At 44.4% G+C, this 20347-nt stretch overlaps 1 protein-coding gene across 2 annotated transcripts in view; it reads left to right on the top strand.

Moving 5' to 3' along the window:
* The window catches only part of hps3 (HPS3 biogenesis of lysosomal organelles complex 2 subunit 1), a 52407-nt gene that overhangs the window by 17848 nt on the left and 14212 nt on the right, over positions 1-20347 (top strand). For both annotated transcript variants that reach the window (XM_072473869.1, XM_072473868.1), the window contains exons 9-14: positions 812-920; positions 1002-1183; positions 4416-4593; positions 5994-6224; positions 8804-8980; positions 13136-13339. In XM_072473869.1, the coding sequence (XP_072329970.1) occupies positions 812-920; positions 1002-1183; positions 4416-4593; positions 5994-6224; positions 8804-8980; positions 13136-13339 (1081 nt within the window). The remainder of the gene's footprint in view (positions 1-811; positions 921-1001; positions 1184-4415; positions 4594-5993; positions 6225-8803; positions 8981-13135; positions 13340-20347) is intronic.

The following is a 20347-nucleotide window of genomic DNA, read 5'->3' as shown; positions in this document are numbered from 1 at the left end:
AGAGGCCCCCCCCTCCCCCTTTTTCAGGCCTTTCCCCTTCACCTCCCCATCCCTCATAACTCCCCTTCACACCCCCTCTTTCATGGGAATGGCCCACTCTGGCCTTGCCCCTGGGATGTGTCAACCTGGCACCCTGGCAGTGCCAAGCTGGCACCAAGGGTCAGCCCCTGGACCCTAACAGTGCAAACCTGGCACCTATGAAGTGCCAGGTTGGCACTTCCCTGCCCTGTTTTAGACCACCCGGGGGCTCTACTGACCTCCGAGCTCCCTGGCATGGCCATCACATCTCCGTTTTTTGAGACCAGGTCTAATTCGCACTGGTGTGAGGCCTGGTCTATACGGCCGGTGACTACCAGGAGCTAGGGGAATGTGGCCTCAAACTGGCTGCGCATATTTAATTGAGCCTTATAGCTGATTATCTGGGTCACACCCTCGCCGGGTGTATCTCGCTCAGCTCGCCACCTGTTTTGGGCTTCTCCCGCTATGCACTGGGATTGGCGCCAGGTGCAACATGGTGGGAAATTTGCACCCAATATAGTCCCATCTACTGTCCTGAATAGAATACAGCTCAGCACTAACTAACAATTTAGCTCAGTTAATGTGCTGCCCTAAGGGACTGCAATAAAAATGGGAAATGACTATAATTGACATTTATAGTGAAGTATTGGCCAGATCCTTTGTTATAATTTGATTCTGCAGTGTAAAGTTGACCTTAAATTGATTTAAAGCTTTTCTCCCATTCCGAGCCACCAGGCCCATCTCGTTTAGTCTGGTATTAAACAATCAACAAATCTTTTATATGTTTTTGTAGGTCTCAAACGTTAAAGGCTAAAACTAAAATGCCATCAATTGCTAGTGAGCCCGGGTGGAATTTATACTGCCTTCAGATGATCTCAACTGTTCAGTTATGCAGGGAAATGGTGAGTAGTTTGCATTTGCCGTTGGCACTGATGTGATAATTGGATGCTGCACTGAGATTCAACATTTGAACTGTGTCGCAGGTTGACTACAGCAAGAAGTACAAGGCCTTCAGTCCACAGAGTTACGTTCACCTGCTGAGTGAAGCGCACCTGATGTTAAAGGCAGCTCTCCTGGACCCTGATCTATGCAACCAAACGGGCAGTGAAGAATTTGTGTTTGCTTTCAAAGAAAACTGCGCCCAGCTGGGGGACTGTTACAGCCAGTATGTGCTACTTGCTTTTCCCAGAAAATGTTATTTCCAATGTGGCGTATCGACTTAACTTCACCGGGGACCGATCGTTGCCAATTCCATTCTAGAAGTTGAGTCACGTGGTGTCCAAACACACAACATCTCGAAATGTTTACCTTGTAGAGATTGGGTCCACATCTGGAGTACGGTTTACAATTCTGGGCTCTACGTCTTGGGATAGGAGGGCAGAGCAAATTCACCAGAATGTTACAGGTCCAGAGTGTTAGATCAGGGCTTCCGAAACTGTGGGTCGCAACCCCGCGGGGGGGCTGAGATTTTGAAGGTCATGAGCTCCGAGGCAGAAATAATGACTGCAAGATCCCTTTAATTCCACTTTTTTCTATTATTGGACATAGCCTAATGGATAGATTTCTGAGACTCATTTGAGTACTATAAAGGGGCGTTTTTATTTTACTTTTTTAAACAATTCTCACAAGGCTGAACTTATTTCCCCACTGCCACCTGTTCAGGAGCTGAAACACTCACTTTCCCAGAGGGGATCCCCCCCGAGTCTAGAACCAGGGGACATGAGGCGAAAATCCGAACCAGACCATTCGGATGAGAAGTCGGGAAACATGTTCATGCAGAACATGATGGAAGTGGAAATGTGCAATTTCCCCCCCCAAAACACTAGATGCGAGCTCAAATAATCATTTAAGTCTGAGATCAGTTGATCTTTGGTACTCCAAGGGCGTTGAGGGATATAGAGACCAGGATAGTGGAGTTAGGATACATTTCAGCTATTGTTTCATTGGGGCTGAATGGCCTTTTCCTGCTCCTACTTCCCCTGTAACTGAATATCTTTGTTCCTGGTTTTAGATGAGATAGGAAACCCAGGCCTGTAAGTGAGCCTGGGGAGAGGACAGTTTCCAAGTGGGGGCTCTGATGAGCAGTCACAGACCTGAAACGATGGGTGGGATTCTCCGGCCGATCCCGCCAGCGGGATTGACCGGTCCCGGCGGCAGCCAATCCCCGCCGCAGGCTGCCCGGCAACAGAGGGTGCGAACAGCGGGAAACCCCATTGACAGCGGCGAGACTGGAAGATTCCGTCGCCAGCAATTTGAGGGCCATCTTTGCTACCGCACAATGCCCGGGTGGGGGCGGGGAGATCAGAAACCCCTTCCCCTTGGCTATGGTTGTCTCTTCACTGTTACTGCCAGGATTGCTGAGTAGTTCCAGAATTGTCGCTTGCAATACAATAACTCACTGCACAGTTCAACAGCCGATATACTTACTGGCTGCACTGTCTGGGAGATTTGTGACCTGTTCCGAGGGACACCCAGACAATCTTGGCAGGTTGGCAACCCTAGAGAAATCCCGAAAGTGATATGGTGGGGGGGTTAAGATTTTAATATAGTTAGTTCACCTGTGCACGAGCTACTGGGAAAATCCTGGCAGTGCCAAGGTGCCGGCCGGGCAATGCCAAGGCTCCTGCGTTCCAGGGGAGGTCAGGAAACCAGCCTGCATGGTCCCTGACCACCCAGGGGTCTCCGAAGAGCAGACCCCGGAGACATTCCGGGTGCCGTTCCGCCTGGTCCATGTTTGTGTGGACCAGTGCTGAGCAGCGCCCAGCTGCGGCCTCGCTGGGGACGCCGGAGAATCGAGGAAGGCCGGTGGATGCTGGGCAAGTTTGCTGAAGTCGGTTTAAAACTGGCTTCCGCATGCCATTTGGTCCCGTCCCTCGTGGGCAGGTTCCTGATTCCGATGCCTTGCGGGACTTGGATAAACCCCGCGCGAGATATGAAGACTTCCGGGAAGCCCACGAGAGGGCTCTCCCGGCATTCACCGGCTGCACCGCCCTCTAGCGAGAGCATAACTCGGCCGGTGGATCGCGTCCCTAGACTCTGCAGCTAGGGGGAAACAAAATCTACCCTAACAGTACAAATACCAGTGAGATTGCCTCTGAGCTCCAGAGAATATAGGGCCATTTGACTCAATCTCTTTTCATGGGACAGTGTTCCCACCCCAGGAATCAATCTGGTGAAACTTCTTGCCCAACATCTGTGACAAGTTCATCTTTTCTTCGGTAAAGAGGCCAAAACTGTGCATAGCACTCTAGGTTTGTTCTCTCCAAAGCCCCATTTAATTGCAGAAAGACTCTCTTATTCTCTTAATCTAACCATTTTCTATTGAGGCTAACACACCATTTACTTAATAATAATAATCTTTATTGCCACAAGTAGGCTTACATTAACACTGCAATGAAGTTACTGTGAAAATCCCCTAGTCGCCACACTCCGGCACCTGTTTGGGGACGCAAGAGGGAGAATTCAGAATGTCCCACGTCTTTCAGGACTTGTGGGAGGAAACCGGAGCACCAGGAGTTGCTTCCTATTCCTATACCTGCATGCCATCTTTTGATTTGACTTGTGTAAAAGGACACCCAGGTCTATTCTTCCTGCCAGAGGGAGTGATTTTTCAATTCGCCACAAAATTCACATCTTTGGACTGTGGGAGGAAACCGGAGCACCCGGAGGAAACTCGCGCAGACACGGGGAGAACGTGCAGACTCTGCACAGGCAGTGACCCAAGCGGGAATTGAACCTGGGACCCTGGAGCTGTGACACAACAGTGCCAACCACTGTGTTACCCTGCTGCCCCCCTATGCTACCGTGCCGCCTGTCATGACTTAACTTAAAGAAAACCTTTCTGTACTACTGGGGATGAGTACGACAATCTCTTTAAAAAAAGCCAACGCAGGGATGATGGGCCAACAAGCCAGCACAGCGATGATGGGCTGAATGGTCTCTGTGTTGTATGATTCTGACTTTTTTTTTAATTTAGAGTACCCAATTATTTTTTTCCAATTAAGGGGCAATTTGGCATTACCAATCCACCTACTACACATCTTTGGATTGCGGGGATGAGACCCAGGCAGACATGAGGAGAATGTGCAAATTCCACACGGACAGTGGGCCGGGGCCGGGATCAAACCCGGGTCCTCAGTGCCATGTGATTCTATGACTATTGATTTGATGTTTCCCTCATGAAATTTCTCTCGAGCTGTGTGACTGCTCCCATTTCATGCAAGATTCCCTGACACCCCCTGTTTATGGAGTCAGTAGATTAGTTGATCACCGCTCCTTGGTGTTCTGCTAACCAGCTGTAACTCCAGGTGAGCACCAAGTTAAGGCATTGACCAATTGCAACTTTGTAATCTGTGCTGAAGGCTGTTTTGACTGATGGGTGCTTACTTTGGCAATAGATACGAGATGGATGATTTTCACCTCGCTCTCCCCTACTACAAGATGTCAGGCTTGTCACTGAGCGACCTAATCAGCAGAAGGTTTTCATGGGAAAATGAAGCTCAAAAATTTGGAAAAGGATTTATGTATTACTTGAAGCATTCTGTCTATGAGGAGATTGAAGAGCCACTGAGTGAAGTAAGCGGTTTAAAATATAGCCTTGGAATATCTAACCCAACACAATGCAGAGTATTCCATAATGAAGGCAGAGAGAAACGGAGTTAGTGTTAACTACAGTTCTGAAGAAAGGTCCTTTACCTGAAACAATTTTGCTTCCGGCTCCAAAGTTGCTGTCAGACCTGCTGAGTACTACATTCTGATATTTTCAGTTTTTATTTCAGATTTACAGCATCCACAGTTGGCTTTTTTGCCAGAGCATTTAATGCTATGCTGCCTAACTTTGTCTGGCAGATGTTGTTTCAACCAGTCCAGGTTTTAACACTCAACCAATTAGTTCTATAAATGAAATAATTCAGATGATGTCGCTCATGGGTGCAATTTTTGAATTCTAGATCTAGGAATGGAGAGTAGAGGCGCATGAGGAAACCAGTTGACCCATGCATCTAACGGTTTGGGTGTATTTTCCATGTCACTTTGCTCGCAAACCATTGTACACGTCAATCGCTCTCTGTATAAAGAACCCTTCCAAACCTCTTAGTTTGAACATGTGTCCCATCGTTCTGTTGTCACAGTTTAGGTTGAGGTTGTGTTTTGGATGTGCCTGTTCTTTGGCAGTTTTGAATTTCCAAACCTCTGACCTTCCGTCTTGATCTCCACCCCAACCTGCCAATTTCCCTTTCAAAATAAAAAGTCCTGGTTTCTTCCACACTGCTCAATCCTCTGACTCTTGGGAGTGGCCTCATGCTTATTTTGTTCCCTGGTATTTTTTCCTTGAAAATGCCTCCCTTGCATGCTGGGGACAAGAATTGGACAATGTGCTCTGACCTGTCCAGAGGACTGTACAGTTTTCGTATAACCTTGTGTGTTAATCGCACTCCAGACCTACACCCCCATCACTCCTGTGCTCGCTGGCCAATGTTGGTTCTGGCAACTCCTCGATTTTAAAATTCTCATCCCTTAAAATTGAATTCCCTTCAAGGCTTCACCCTTCCCTATCCCCGTGACTCCTTTCACCTCTTAGATATGTGTTCTTCCAATTATGGCCTTGTGCATTTTCTTCATGCCCATGCCTTCCCTAGCTAAACCTCTCCAGCTTTCTGCCCTCCTCGTCCTCGCGCCCCCCCCTCTCCGAGTTACTCCTCAACTCTCTGACCAAACCTTTGATCACTTGGCCATTGGCCAAATAGTGGCTCAGTGTCACATTTGTCTGATGCTTCTGTGAAGTATCTTAGGACATTTTATTATGTTAAAAATATTATATGTTCAATATTCTGCTTACTCGATTTGATTTAAAGTCATGGTTGAATTTCAATGATCCAATGAAGTTTGGAGCTGACAGCTGTTGTATGGGATATTCTTTTAATCGAGTGCTTTTATTTGCTTATTGAAAGTTCAGTAATATTTTTTATGTTCCATAGGAGGCGGCAAACCAGGTGCTGCATGTATTCAAGCTGGCCGAACCAACACAAATTCCTCATGCCTTGTGCAGCCCATGTATGAGAAACGTGTGCCTGAGGACTGCATGGGACCATTTGGAGAGGTTGTCGGCAATCAGCCCCTCACCACTGGTGATGCTGACCAAAGCAACAGTGGCGCTGAGACTCCAAGACCTGCAGAAGTACCAGATGGCCATGGAGCGATACACAGAGGTGAAGTTGAGGTTGATGGATTTGTGCCAAGTCCACTTTAACGCTCCTACTCCCAACAAGTCTTTCGGGGACCCAATACTGGCACCGCCTAAACACTGGTCAACTGGTTTATTGATTAGCGCAGCGCAGTGTTGGTTCAAAGGGAGTTGCCTTCGCAGCAAACGCTCAATGAAAATTGTAGTGGGAATTCCAGTTGAAGATCTCAATATCCTGGTCTGACAGTCTGAAAACAAGTTTTGTGCAACTGTGATTAGTTTTTGAATGCAAGACCAGGCAGAAAAAAACCTCAATGTGTGTTGTGTGTGTCGGTATGTCACTTGTTCCCACTTGGCTCTAAGAATAATTGGTTCATGGTTTAAAAGTGTCACCCGGGTGGCATTGCTGGTTTTCACTAAAGATTTGGAGCAAAATAGACTAAAAGTTGTGCCTGAGCTGAGTGTCTACACTCTGAGGTAAAATTGGAAAACCTTTCCATTTTTAGCACTGCTAATGTTTCCCCTTCGTACGTGAATAGAATTTATAGTACATGAACAGGCCATTCCGCCCAACTTGTCGCTTAATTTATCTGAGGGGAGAGGTAGGCAAAGATGAGGGAAAAGGATGGACGGGTACAGTAATAAGTGATTTGGTGATGTACAAATTCCTGCTTCAAATGCCTTAGACAAAGGAAGACCAAGTCCATTTAATTTGCCTGCTGCCGTTCTGGCCATCATAAGGAATGGGAGCTGGGGTAACCCATTCAGCTCATCAAGCCTGGATCATAGGATCATTGCTTACACAATTGTGACCTTAAATCCACTTTCCTGCCTGTCGCTCATAACCCTCGGCTCCCTCATCAATTAAAAACCTGTCTTAACGCAGCCTTGAATATATTCAATGACCCAGCCTCCACTGGAGAAGGTAATTCCAAAGATTAACAACTCTCTGAGAGAAGATATTTCTCCTCATTTAGTCGTTTGATCGTACAGAACCTGCAGGAAAAAAAGTGATCTGCTATCGAAGACTTTCGTCTTGCACCTATCAGGAGAGCTATACAAGATAAACCAACAGTAAAGGGAACAACAATTTGTACTGCATGTGAAGAGTGCTCTCACGCAGTATAAATTGTTGTTCCTTTTTACAGTTGGTATTCTTGTGAATTCTGACCCGATGAGTGCAAGATGAAAAGCTTCGACAGCATGTGTATCTCTCTTTGGTAAACCTTGCATTTATATGACATCTTTTAGGATGACCCAAAAGTTTTACAATTAACCACTGTTAAAGTTTAATCACTATTGTAATGCAGGATACATGGCAGCCAATTTGCCCACAAGTTCTCACAACCAACAATGTGATAATTACGTTAGTGACGTTTGTCAAGGGATAAATATTTGATTTATTGTCACTTGTACCGAGTGAAAGGTATTGTTCTGCATACAGTCCAGTCAGATCACTCCATACATGAGAAAAAACATAGGACATACATAAGTACACGTCCATAAGTACACGTCCATAAGTACACGTCCATAAGTACACGTCCATAAGTACACGTCCATAAGTACACGTCCATAAGTACACGTCCATAAGTACACGTCCATAAGTACACGTCCATAAGTACACGTCCATAAGTACACGTCCATAAGTACACGTCCATAAGTACACGTCCATAAGTACACGTCCATAAGTACACGTCCATAAGTACACGTCCATAAGTACACGTCCATAAGTACACGTCCATAAGTACACGTCCATAAGTACACGTCCATAAGTACACGTCCATACAGACATAAGTACACGTACATAAATACACATACATACATACATACACATACATACACATACATACATACACACATATACATACACACACAGACATACATAAATACACATACATACACAGACATACATACATACACAGACATACATACATACACAGACATACATACACAGACATACATACATAAATACACATACATACATAAATACACATACGCACACATACACGCACACATACACGCACACATACACGCACACATACACGCACACATACACGCACACATACACGCACATACACACACATACACACACAATGTAAATACAAAGATATTGGATAAGACACTGGGCTAATTCCCCTGCTTTTCCTCAAAATAGCACCGTAAAATTTTTAATATCCACCTGAAGGAGCAGACAGATTCTCAGTTGTACGTCTTGTCAGTACCTCCAACAATTCGATGCTGCACTATAAGATTTGTATGCCCACGTGTGGCTTGAACGCACAAATTTAAACACAAAGTCAAAATTATAGACAAGTGTGCCATGGCTGATGGTTGACATCCCCTGATCTCTAATTCGTGGTTTGTCTTCTAAGCTGCTTGCCCTTCATGATGTCCTCCACCATGGACATCCTTCAGCTAGAATTGTAAAGTTTAGAAATCGAGGCGGGAAAATGTATCTGAGGTTTGAATAAAAGTGTATTTTCTGATGCGGCTCAATAAATGGGCCTTGGCTAAGTAAGAGCGCGTTACATTCATGAGCACCTCCATGATCAGTGATGGCTGCATTCCATTAAATTGCCTGCTTTGATATTTTTGTTTTGACAGATGAGGATGGTTTGTGGTTTTGTGCAGGAACCGAATCTCCTGCGACATCACGGCTTTGAGCCAACGGAGTTAGCTTGTGAGCTGAAGAGGACCCAGCCTGGCCTCCTGGTAGCTGTATTTGTAGCTTTACTGGAAAGTAACAAAATTGAACTCGAAGAGGCTGAAATGTTCTTCAAGGTTGGTTTCCAATCCTCCTCCCCTTGTTTCTTCATGGAAGTTATTTTAGAACCTTCTTGCACCAGCGACATGTTTCCCATTGGAAGAGAGCAACGTGCTGATTTTGGTGAAGCTAACCAATAAATCTCTGCTCTTTCACCAAGCCATGCAAATTTTTCTTTTTCAAACAACCCAGTTCCCTGTTGAAAGTTACTCTAGTATCTGCTTTCACTGCCTCTTTTTCAGGCATTGCATACTCGATCATAACTTAAAGCTTTTTTTAAAAAACATTTTTTTAAATGCCAACTTCCACCATCCCCTGCCCCCAATTTTTTCATTGAATTATTTTCATAGAATTTACAGTGCAGAAGGAGGCCATTCGGCCCATCGAATCTTCACCGGCCTTTGAAAAGAGCATCCTACTTAAGCCCACTCCTCCACTGTCTCCTAATGTTTTTTGGACACTAAGGGTAATTTTAGCATGACCAATCCACCTAACCTGCCCATATTTGGACTGTGGGGGGGAAGCCAGAGCACGCGAAAGAAACCCACGCAGACACGGGGAGAACGTGTAGACTCCACACAGAGTGTGACCCAAGCCGGGAATCTTACCTGGGACCCTGGATCTGTGAAGCAACAGTGCTAACCACTGTGCTACCGTGCAGCCAATTCTTTAGCCCATTATTTTATATCTGTGGTCTCTTATCAAACCTGCTGCCAATGGAAGAAGTTTCTCCTTATTTTTGCTTTCTAAACCCATCACTATATACACGACTATTAAACCCAATCCCTGCTCTAAGGAGAGAATCCTCACTTCCCCAGTCTCCCCACATGGAAGTCCCTCATCACTGGTACTTTTGCAGTCAATCTCATCTGCAATCGCTCCTAAGAACTTGACAGCTTTCCTAAAGTGTGGTCTCCAGAATTGGACACCATACTCCATCTGAAGTCTAACCAGTGACTTGTGAAGATACTGAGGAGCCATCCACAAACATTCACTTGGGGTTCAGAGTGGTAAGTGTTCAGGAAGGAAGCAGTTCTAGACATGAAACTAGTTGGGAAATATTCAAACTTGTACAAGCTCTTCCAAAATTTGAGGAAAAGGATGTGGAAGCATTCTTTATTTCTTTTGAAAAGGTAGCTAGGCAGATGAAATGGCCCAAAGAAATTTGGGCATTACTTTTACAAGTTAGTACAAGTAGAGCTAATGTGATGTATTCATCATTGGTGGGAGAGGTATTTGTAGATTATGATGTAGTTAGGAAAGCTAATCTTGGTGCATATGTGTTGGTTTTGGAGGCGTAGAAGAAAATAGCCTGGACAAACTCTTAGTGAGTTTGAGAGGGTGAAGCTAAATAGTTTAGACTTTGTATACAGGTGTTAAAGGTAGGAAAAATATGAGGCCATTCGAGAGATGATTCTTTTAGAACTTAAAAATGTACCACTCCGGGAAGGAAATCTGTCATCGTTACCTGGTCTGGCTTACACATGACTCCAGCACCACAGCAATGTGGTTGACTCTTAAATGTCCTCAGGGATGGGGAATAACTGCTGACCCAGTGACGCCCAGATGCCATGAACGCATGAAGAAAAAAAAATTGAAAAGTGGGTTGAGAGTAGAACAATGCCGACAAGTGACGAAAAGGACAATTGCACTGTGGACTTAAATGAAAGGTTCTTTTCTGAGATGAAAACTGGAAATCAGAAGGAAAAGAGTTATAATATTCTCATCTATAGATTCTGATGATGCTGTTGATGTTATTGTCTTTGTTTTGGTTAAAACATGGCAATTAATTAATATGGTATGTAATTATGAAGTAAGAACTGTACTTGTATGATGTAATTTATGTGGTTAGATATTTGTCATGTTGAGTTTGTATAAGTGAACGTAACTCGTGTAAAGAAATCTTCATGATTATATCATTTCTTTCAAAGGGAGAGGTGTTAGGAAATCAAAAGTAATTTATAGGAATAAAGGAATTTATATTTGTATTGGTAAACATTATAAATAAAGCATAGTTTTAAGTGAGTTTAATTTAATTTTTCCATGCCCGGAAGGGTAAAACCTGAGATTCACGCTGGACAAAGGTGTTTGCATCAATTAACTGTTATTCTGTTGTGCTTAGAGAGAGTTATGGCCTGAAGAATAAATAGATCTAGCAGGGGTTGCTTAGCAACTAGAGGCCCTTGTAAGTATAAAGAAAGCTTTTTAAGTTTTAGCTGAGTTGTTGGCAGTTGGAGACAGGACCTCGGTGAGTGAAAATCACTCAACTCTGCCAGAAGAAAGAATGGACGGGATGGGAGCTTCAAAGAGGCAGGGCAGGCTTCCTATAGTCCAAGTTACAGTCCAGATACCCAGGGATTTGGGACAGAGAGAATGTTTAAGATGGCTGACGTTAAGTGAATGGAGATTAAGGCATTGTTCAGAAGAATTCAAGGAAGAGTAGAGACAATTGCAGTAACGAGATTCAAAGTGGGACAGCAATCTTCAAAAGTAAATCAAACATCTGATTCCATTTTAATAAAATCTGGGAATCATGAATTTAAGCAATTGCGAGCAGTTTGCACAGCAGTCAAGACAAAGAAATCCTAAAGGGGTTGGTGTAAAATCCTGGACTGGATTCTCTGTTAAATGTGGAGCAAGAGCTGTTTAAAAGTATCATTTGGAAAATCTGGTCAGGAACTCCGAATGCAAACCACTAAGGAACCACCAAATTATGAGAGATGTTTGTTTTTTGGGAGGGGAGTTTGGAAACCGGGGGGGAGGGGATTCTGGGCGACAGCCATAAACATTTATTTGGGGTTCTGAGTGGAGAGTGTATTTACCCACGGTCATCTTGTGTGCTTAAAAGAGACTTTGTGTAAATGAAACCATTGTAGATTTAAGGTGTACTTTGTAATCCATGTTAATCCTAAAACCTGTGAGTAACTGTTAAACCGGGAGTGGGGGTGGGGGGGAAGTAAAGACGTATTGTACCCTGATCCAATTTTTTCACGTAAATGTTTTTTCTTTGTTCAAACTAATGAGTGATCCAGTGACTCTGTTCCTCCATGTTCTATATAAAAAAAATAATAGATACAACCTTTTGAGCCAGGGTTCTTTTCTAGGAGCCTCCTGTCCAGTTATAACATTGACTGGGATCATAAGACAGAAAAACCTGCATTTACAGACAGACCATATTAAATGATGTTCAACCGCATTGATTTGGATAGTTGCAGATATTCCACATTTGTCTGGTTGGAGATTCTTTTTGTGATTCCGACTGAAAAATAAATTCGGCCACTACTTCCACCTATTTCATCAAATCACTCTGAGCTTGATTTTGTCCTGCATTCCTAAAATGATTGGGACTATGTTGTAGCTCCACACCCCATTCCACAGCAGGCCAACTGCTTTATTCTAGAAATAGCAATCTCTTCGTCCAGCCTAGCAAGTGGAACTTTGCTACATCAGTAATGGCAGTTCAAAATTTCCACTGTGAAAAATGATTGATTGGGCTTTGTTTTTTTAAAGCCTGCCATGATCATAGCTATTCACTATTGCAGTGACTCAGTTCTCCGAGTGAGTGTGTAACTGTTCACTTGCACTGTACACTGGCTGGGAATGTTGAGAATGTTGTGTTTTAAAGGCTGCATGATGTAAATATATGTGCAACCAGCAGAGAGAGGTAGTGCTCTTCATTTGATCAACACCTGGCTGGGGATGAAGGAAGAAGCTGAACAGAAATGTGCAGCACAAAAGGAGTCCATCACGCCTCTGAAAGTGCCGTCCGACAAGGCGGACTTCCCTCCACTCTCCATATACCCTGCAAATTTTGCCTCTGCGCATATTCATTTGGTTCAGTGGAAACTGAAAGCTGGGCCAGCCACTCGCTGCCCTACATTTAACAAGTAAATTTGAGTTCAACCCCTCCTTGTGAATCCAATCCTGTCATCGGTCCTAAATTTGACTTTTACCAGGCCCCCTTTATTGTTTCTCTTTAGTTTGAAACAATTCTACAATTTTCCTTTTTTCCATTCTGTTTTCTAACTCTTATGTGTCCTAGCTGTTTCAATATTTGGCATTTTCAATGAATGCTTTTTGTGATGTTTAACGTGAGAAGTAAAATTGGGAGTGGGAGTCTGGGGTGGAGAATGGAGAGGAACTGTCGACATAATGACTGTTGTTGTTGACAGGCACTCTGTGCAAAAGGTGCTGATGAAGAAAGTGAAGCGGCGACTCCACAACTTCTGGTTGATTTCTGGGAAACCATGTTGATAGCCTGCACTCGGGAGGCGATGGTCCAGGTACTGCTCATGAAGCTCGTGTCGGTATATATCTGGAGAATATCCCGGAAACAGCAGCCTGATAGCAGACCACTCAAAACAGTCGAGGACCTGGTATGTCCCTGCTTCCATACTATATCCGACATGACAACATTGACTCCAGTTTGAAAGTGCTTAATTGGCTCTAAAATGCTTTGAGTAATTGTGAAAGGCACTATATAAATGCATGTTCGTGCATCACCTGTGGCATTGCTCATGTTGCCAGAGAATACAGGGTTGGAACTACCATACCACCTAATGGCTGTGGCCTGCAACTACACCACTGTGATCTGTTGACATAGAGAAATTCAATTACAATTGATTGTACAGCATTAAAAAAAAGTGTTCCTGAGAGTTCAAATTGAAATTCATATTTCACAAATGAGCAAAAAGCCACATTGCCACTGATGTCCTGCAACAATGAACATTGGGATTAGCCCTCAGGGCAGGAGATAATGGGGCCACAGTGCGTCGACAGAACTCAGTCCGCATTTCCAATAAAATTCTTCACACTTAACAGTGGATCAACTCATATAAATTATCATGCAGTGATATTACCCTCCTACTAGTGCCTCCACTGGTGAGAAGATATAATAACAGTGAGTTATGTTTGCAAAGGTAATTTCCTTTATAAATGTAGGTTAAAAGATGGACAATCAGAACAATCAAACATGTTTCATGTGAAGAGGAGTATTACCACAAAAATGATTTAATCGGTGGGGTGGGGTTGCATGGTGATATTGTCACTGAACTAGTAGCCCAGAGACCACGGGTAATGTTTTGGGGAGCCAGGTTTGAATCCCACCATGGCAGATGGTGAAATCAGAAATTTTAAAAGTCTAATGATGACAACGAGCCCATTTGGTTCGCTAATGTCCTTTAGGGAAGGAAATCTGCCATCCTTACCGGCCTGGTCTACAGGTAACAAATACCCTTTGAATTTGTCTAGCGAGCCAAAGGTTGGGCAATAAATGCTGTCCCAGCCCACGATGCCCATATTCCATGAGTTAATTTAAAAAAAACACACAGAACCAATATTCGGAGAATAGGATAGTGCAACAGGGGTAAAAATTGGCGGCAAGAACATAAATGTCCAATATGCTGCCAACATCACCGAATCAGCAGAGGCCTTGCAAAATGCAAATAAGATCTAGAAGTTTAGAATATGGATTGAATAAAAACTGCAAAAGCAACTGGAAGATGCAAATGAAGGTTGTAGTGGACGGTGTCACAAGTCTGTATCTTTTGGACAAATTATAACACAAGATGGGAGATGTGATGCCACAATTAGAAGGGTCGAGATAACCAGAAGTAACAAGAAAACCCGGGCTTGTAACAAGGGAAAAAACACATTTTACCCACTTTGCTGTCTGTCTCAGAAACCTGGACAATAGGTCTGGGGTTTACTACAGGCCTCCCAACAGCCTGCGGGAGATAGAGGAGCAGATAGGTAGACAGATTTTGGAAACAAATAAAAACAACAGGGTTGTTGTGATGGGAGACTTCAACTTCCCCAATATTGACTGGGACTCACTTAGTGCTAGGGGCTTAGACGGGGCAGAGTTTGTAAGGAGCATCCAGGAGGGCTTCTTAAAACAATATGTAGACAGTCCAACTAGGGAAGGGGCGGTACTGGACCTGGTATTGGGGAGTGAGCCCGGCCAGGTGGTAGAAGGTTCAGTAGGGGAGCATTTCGAGAACAATGACCACAATTCAGTAAGTTTTAAAGAGCTGGTGGACAAGGATAAGAGTGGACCTCAGGTGAATGTGCTAAATTGGGGGAAGGCTAATTATAACAATATTAGGCGGGAACTGAAGAACCTAGATTGGGGGCAGATGTTTTGAGCGTAAATCAACATTTGATGTGGGAGGCTTTCAAATGTCAGTTGAAAGGAATTCAGGACCGGCATGTTCCTGTGTGGAAGAAGGATAAAAACGGCAAATTTCGAGAACCTTGGATAACGAGAGATATTGTAGGCCTCATCAAAAAGAAAAATGAGGCATTTGTCAGGGTTAGAAGGCTGGGAACAGACCAAGCCTGTGTGGAATATAAGGAAAGTAGGAAGGAACTTGAGCAAGGAGTCAGGAGGGCTAGAAGGGAAATTCATGATTTCTCGCGGAATTAAGGGCTATGGAGAGAGAGCGGGTAAATGGAGTTGAAATCAGCCATGATTGAATGGTGGAGTGGACCCGATGGGCCGAATGGCCTTACTTCCGCTCCTATGTCTTATGGTCTTATGGTCTAAGGGGTCATGAAAAGTCATTGGCAAATAGGGTTAAGGTAAATCCCAAGGCTTTTTACACGTACATAAAAAGCAAGAGGGTAGCCAGGGAAAGGGTTGGCCCACTGAAGGATAGGCAAGGGAATCTGTGTGTGGAGCCAGAAGAAATGGGTGAGGTACTAAATGAATACTTTGCATCAGTATTCACCAAAGAGAAGGAATTGGTGGATGTTGAGTCTGGAGAAGGATGTGTAGATAGCCTGGGTCACATTGAGATCGAAAAAGATGAGGTGTTGGGCGTCTTAAAAAATATTAAGGTAGATAAGTCCCCAGGGCCTGATGGGATCTACCCCAGAATACTGAAGGAGGCTAGAGAGGAAATTGCCGAGGCCTTGACAGAAATCTTTGGATCCTCACTGTCTTCAGGTGATGTCCCGGAGGAGTGGAGAATAGCCAATATTGTTCCTTTGTTTAAGAAGGGTAGCAAGGATAATCCAGGGAACTATAGGCCAGTGAGCCTTGTGTCAGTGGTAGGGAAATTACTGGAGAGAATTCTTCGAGACAGGATCTACTCCCATTTGGAAGCAAATGGATGTATTAGTGAGAGGCAGCATAGTTTTGTGAAGGGGAGGTCGTGTCTCACTAACTTGATAGAGTTTTTCGAAGAGATCGCAATGATGATTGATGCAATAGGGCAGTGGATGTTGGCTATATGGACTTCAGTAAGGCCTTTGACAAGGTCCCTCATGGTAGACTGGTACAAAAGGTGAAGTCACACGGGATCAGGGGTGAGCTGGCAAGGTGGATACAGAACTGGCTAGGGCATAGAAGGCAGAGAGTAGCAATGGAAGGGTGCTTTTCTAATTGGAGGGCTGTAACTAGTAGTGGTCCGCAGGGATCAGTGCTGGGACCTTTGCTGTTCATATTATATATAAATGATTTGGAGGAAAATGTAACTGGTCTGATTAGTAAGTTTGCAGACGACACAAAAGGTTGGTGGAATTGCGGATAGCGATGAGGACTGTCCGAGGATACAGCAGGATTTAGATCGTTTGGAGTCTTGGGCGGAGAGATGGCAGATGGAGGTTAATCCAGACAAATGTGAGGTAATGCATTTTGAAAGGTCGAATGCAGGTAGGGAATATACAGTGAATGGTAGAACCCTCAAGAGTATTGACAGTCAGAGAGATCTGGGTGTACAAGTCCACAGGTCACTGAAAGGGGCACCACAGGTGGAGAAGGTAGTCAAGAAGGCATACGGCATGCTTGCCTTCATTGGCCGGCGCATTGAGTATAAGAAATGGCAAGTCATGTTGCAGTTGTATAGAACCTTAGTTAGGCCACACTATAGTGTTCAATTCTTCGCCACACTACCAGAAGGATGTGGAGGCTTTAGAGAGGATGCAGAAGAGATTTACCAGGCTGTTGCCTGGTATGGAGGGCATTATCTATGAGGAGCGGTTGAATAAACTTGGTTTGTTCTCACTGGAACAACGGAGGTTGAGGGGCGACCTGATGGAGGTCTATAAAATTATGAGGGGCATAGACAGAGTGGATAGTCAGAGGCTTTTCCCCAGGGTAGAGGGGTCAATTACGAGGGGGCATAGGTTTAAGGTGCGAGGGTCAAGGTTTAGAGGAGATGTACCAGGCAAGTTTTTTTTACACCGAGAGTAGTGGGTACCTGGAACTCGCTGCCGGAGGAGGTGGTGGAAGTAGGGACGATAGTGGCATTTAAGGGGCATCTTGACAAATACATGAATAGGATGGGAATAGAGGGATACGGACCCAGGAAGTGTAGAAGATTTTAGTTTGGACGGGCAGCATGGTCGGCACGGGCTTGGAGGGCCGAAGGGCCTGTTCCTGTGCTGTACTTTTCTTTGTACTTTGTTCTTTGTTTGTCTGTGGAAGAAAATTGAGGCTTTTGAAAGGTGGATGCTAAGATGTATGTTTAAATAAAAATCTGTAAACAAACCATAATATTGGATGAAGCCATAATTGAAATTGTCAACAGTGAAAGGAACTCAAGAAAATGACTTCTGGAAAAGAAAATGCCAGTATTTTGTCCATTTGATCAGAGCTGAGAAGCTCTTCCAGAGGACAAGGCAGAGGGCAGCAGAAAGAGGGGTCGACCTCGGCGTAAATGGGTGGGGAAATCACAGAGTTGTTGCAGACGGGCTACGGTTGATGTGCGAGAATAGCACAAGACAGACAAGCGGAATATACCAGGACAGCAGATCTAGAAAGAACAGCTACAAGCAGCAACAGGAGGCTGTGTCAGAAGTGCATTCAGATCTACGTTATTTTTAATGTATTAGAATATAATGTGTATATAGTCCTTAATCTCAGTTTGACTCAGTGGTAGCACTTTCTCCTTGTGTAAACTCCACCAGGACTTGAGCATGTCTTCCAGCCTTCCATTGTGTTGTCAAGCAGAGGGAGCAATGCAGCAGTGGGAGTAATGCAGTGTCAACGTTGCAACATTTTTGCTGTATTTGGATGTTAAATTAGATCCCCACCTGTCTGTTCAGTGCATCCCCAAGGTCCATTAATGGAAGAACACCAGGAAATTGTTTTTCCCTCCCCATTATCCCCTCCCTCCACCCCACTGGGGCCATCAGCTCCCTGTTCCTAGTTGTGCTTTGGCACACTGCTTGCCGTTGTTCTGCCATTAACACATTCTAATCTCTTAATGTGCCACTATCCATGCCCTTCCTAGCCTTGATCACCCCCATTTTCATTTCCTTTGTCTTTCTGTCCACAACATCTTTGTCAACCTCAAGCTATTACTGGCCCTCTATGCTGCCCCACTGCTCCACGCATCCCCGCCCCCCCCCCCCCCCCCCCCCGCCCCCACACACATCAGTGTAAATCTGACCCCATTTCCAGGTCTCTCCAGCTGAGAAAGAGTCATCCAGACTCAAAACTTTAGCTCCCTTCTCTCTCCACAGATGTTGTCAGACCTGCAGAGATTATCCAGTATTTTGTGTTTTTGTTTCAGATTTCAACATCTGCAGTAATTTGTTTTTACTTTATATAAGGGAGTTCTCCTGGTGTCCTGCCCATCATTTGCCCTGTAAACAATACAAACAAAACTCTTCCAGCAAAGATCTGAAACTTGATCGAGGGATTTCCTTTTACATTACCATAATGACTGGTATTTGGAAACTGTAATGCAATATAATCAAATTTACCAGAAGATGCCAAAATCAAGTGACTGCCAACAAAAGTTTTGTAATTTTGCCTTTAACGTGAATCAAGATGAGTGTAAATTTAACTCGTATGAGCACTTTTAGGACTGAGTTTAGGAGGAACTTCTTCATTAGGACTGAGTTTAGGAGGAGCTTCTTCACCCAAAGGGTTGTGAATCTATGGAATTCCTTGCCCAGTGAAGCAGTAGAGGCTCCTTCATTAAATGTTTTTAAGATAAAGATAGATAGTTTTTTGAAGAATAAAGGGATTAAGGGTTATGATGTTCGGGCCGGAAAGTGGAGCTGAGTCCACAAAAGATCAGCCATGATCTCATTGAGTGGCGGAGCAGGCTCGAGGGGCGAGATGGCCTACTCCTGCTCCTAGTTCTTATGTTCTTATGAACATCCAAGTGATACTTCAAATAAAAAAGGGTAATATCACTTTGGATAGTCAATAGCTAACGATGCTCAGGTTAGGTGGATTGGCCATGCTAAATTGCCCTTGGGTTAGGTGGGGTTGCGGGGTTGGGGTGGTGGCGTGGGCTTAAGTGGGGTGCTCTTTCCAAGAGCCTGTGCAGACTCAATGGGCTGAATGGCCTCCTTCTGCACTGTAAATTTTACAATTCTATGTTTCTATGATAGAAAAAAGATGCGGTTTGCATAAGCATTCGCTTTCAGTAACACCTACACAATTGTACAATATGTTGTTCATTATTAGGTCAGGAGCCCTATCCAGCTACAGCTTTCACCTCCACGTTGCATGGGTAGGATTATCATCAGCAGGACACACTTCTATGAACGCTGTCTCCCTCTGATCATGCAGTCCTGGTGTAGCCTTCCAGAGTTCCTTTTGAACTGACAACCAATAACATCCTGGTTCATAGTTTGGCCACTTCAGGGAAAGCACTCAACACTTTAGCGTCTCCAAGCTATTCACAAGGATTTCCAGGTTTCAGACCTTATTTTACCCAGCTTGCACAGTACATCCAAGAGCTCCTGCCTCCTTTTCTGTCAAACAGAAAACTGACCTCTTCCTGAGAGTGATTTGCTTCTACTCCTCGCAAGAATTATGCTTCTCTTTCTGTCTCTGCTTGCTCTGTGTCTCAGTCTGTGCCTTCGCCCTCCAGCTCCTCTGCTCATAGCTGTCCTTTGTGTCTGCTTTATGTCTAGCCATAAGGCAGTGGCAGCAGGGCCCCGAGCAAGGTGTGAATGGGGTTCAGGCCTTGGGAAAGGAATGGAGGAGATGTCTGTCTGTGTGTGTCTGCTCTGTACAATTGCAGCAGGACCTCTTTACGCCTGAACTCAAATCTTCTTGCAACACAGGGCAACTTGCCATTGCTTTTCGAATTGCTTGCTGCGCCTTCACAGGTTCCAGTGATTCGTGAGCGAGGACACCCAGGCCCATTTGGACATCATCACTTCCTGATCGATCACCATTATAAATTTCTCTCTTTCTTACCAAATTGAATAACCTTTTCCACATTTTTAAACCATCTGCCATGTTCTTGTCCATTCACGTCCCCTATCTAAATCCCCTTGAAGCTTCCTTGCGTTCTCCTTGCAATTCGCATTCCCATCCAGATTTGTGTCATCAGCAGACTTGAAAATATTACAATTGATCCCCACATCCAAATCATTGATACAGATTGTGAATAGCTTGGGCCCCAAGCACT

The sequence above is a fragment of the Scyliorhinus torazame genome, chromosome 14 (genome assembly GCF_047496885.1).
Source record: "Scyliorhinus torazame isolate Kashiwa2021f chromosome 14, sScyTor2.1, whole genome shotgun sequence".
NCBI classification, from domain to species: domain Eukaryota; kingdom Metazoa; phylum Chordata; class Chondrichthyes; order Carcharhiniformes; family Scyliorhinidae; genus Scyliorhinus; species Scyliorhinus torazame.
The sequence above is the reverse complement of the archived record's forward strand: the minus strand, read 5'-3'. Positions and strand labels throughout refer to the sequence as shown.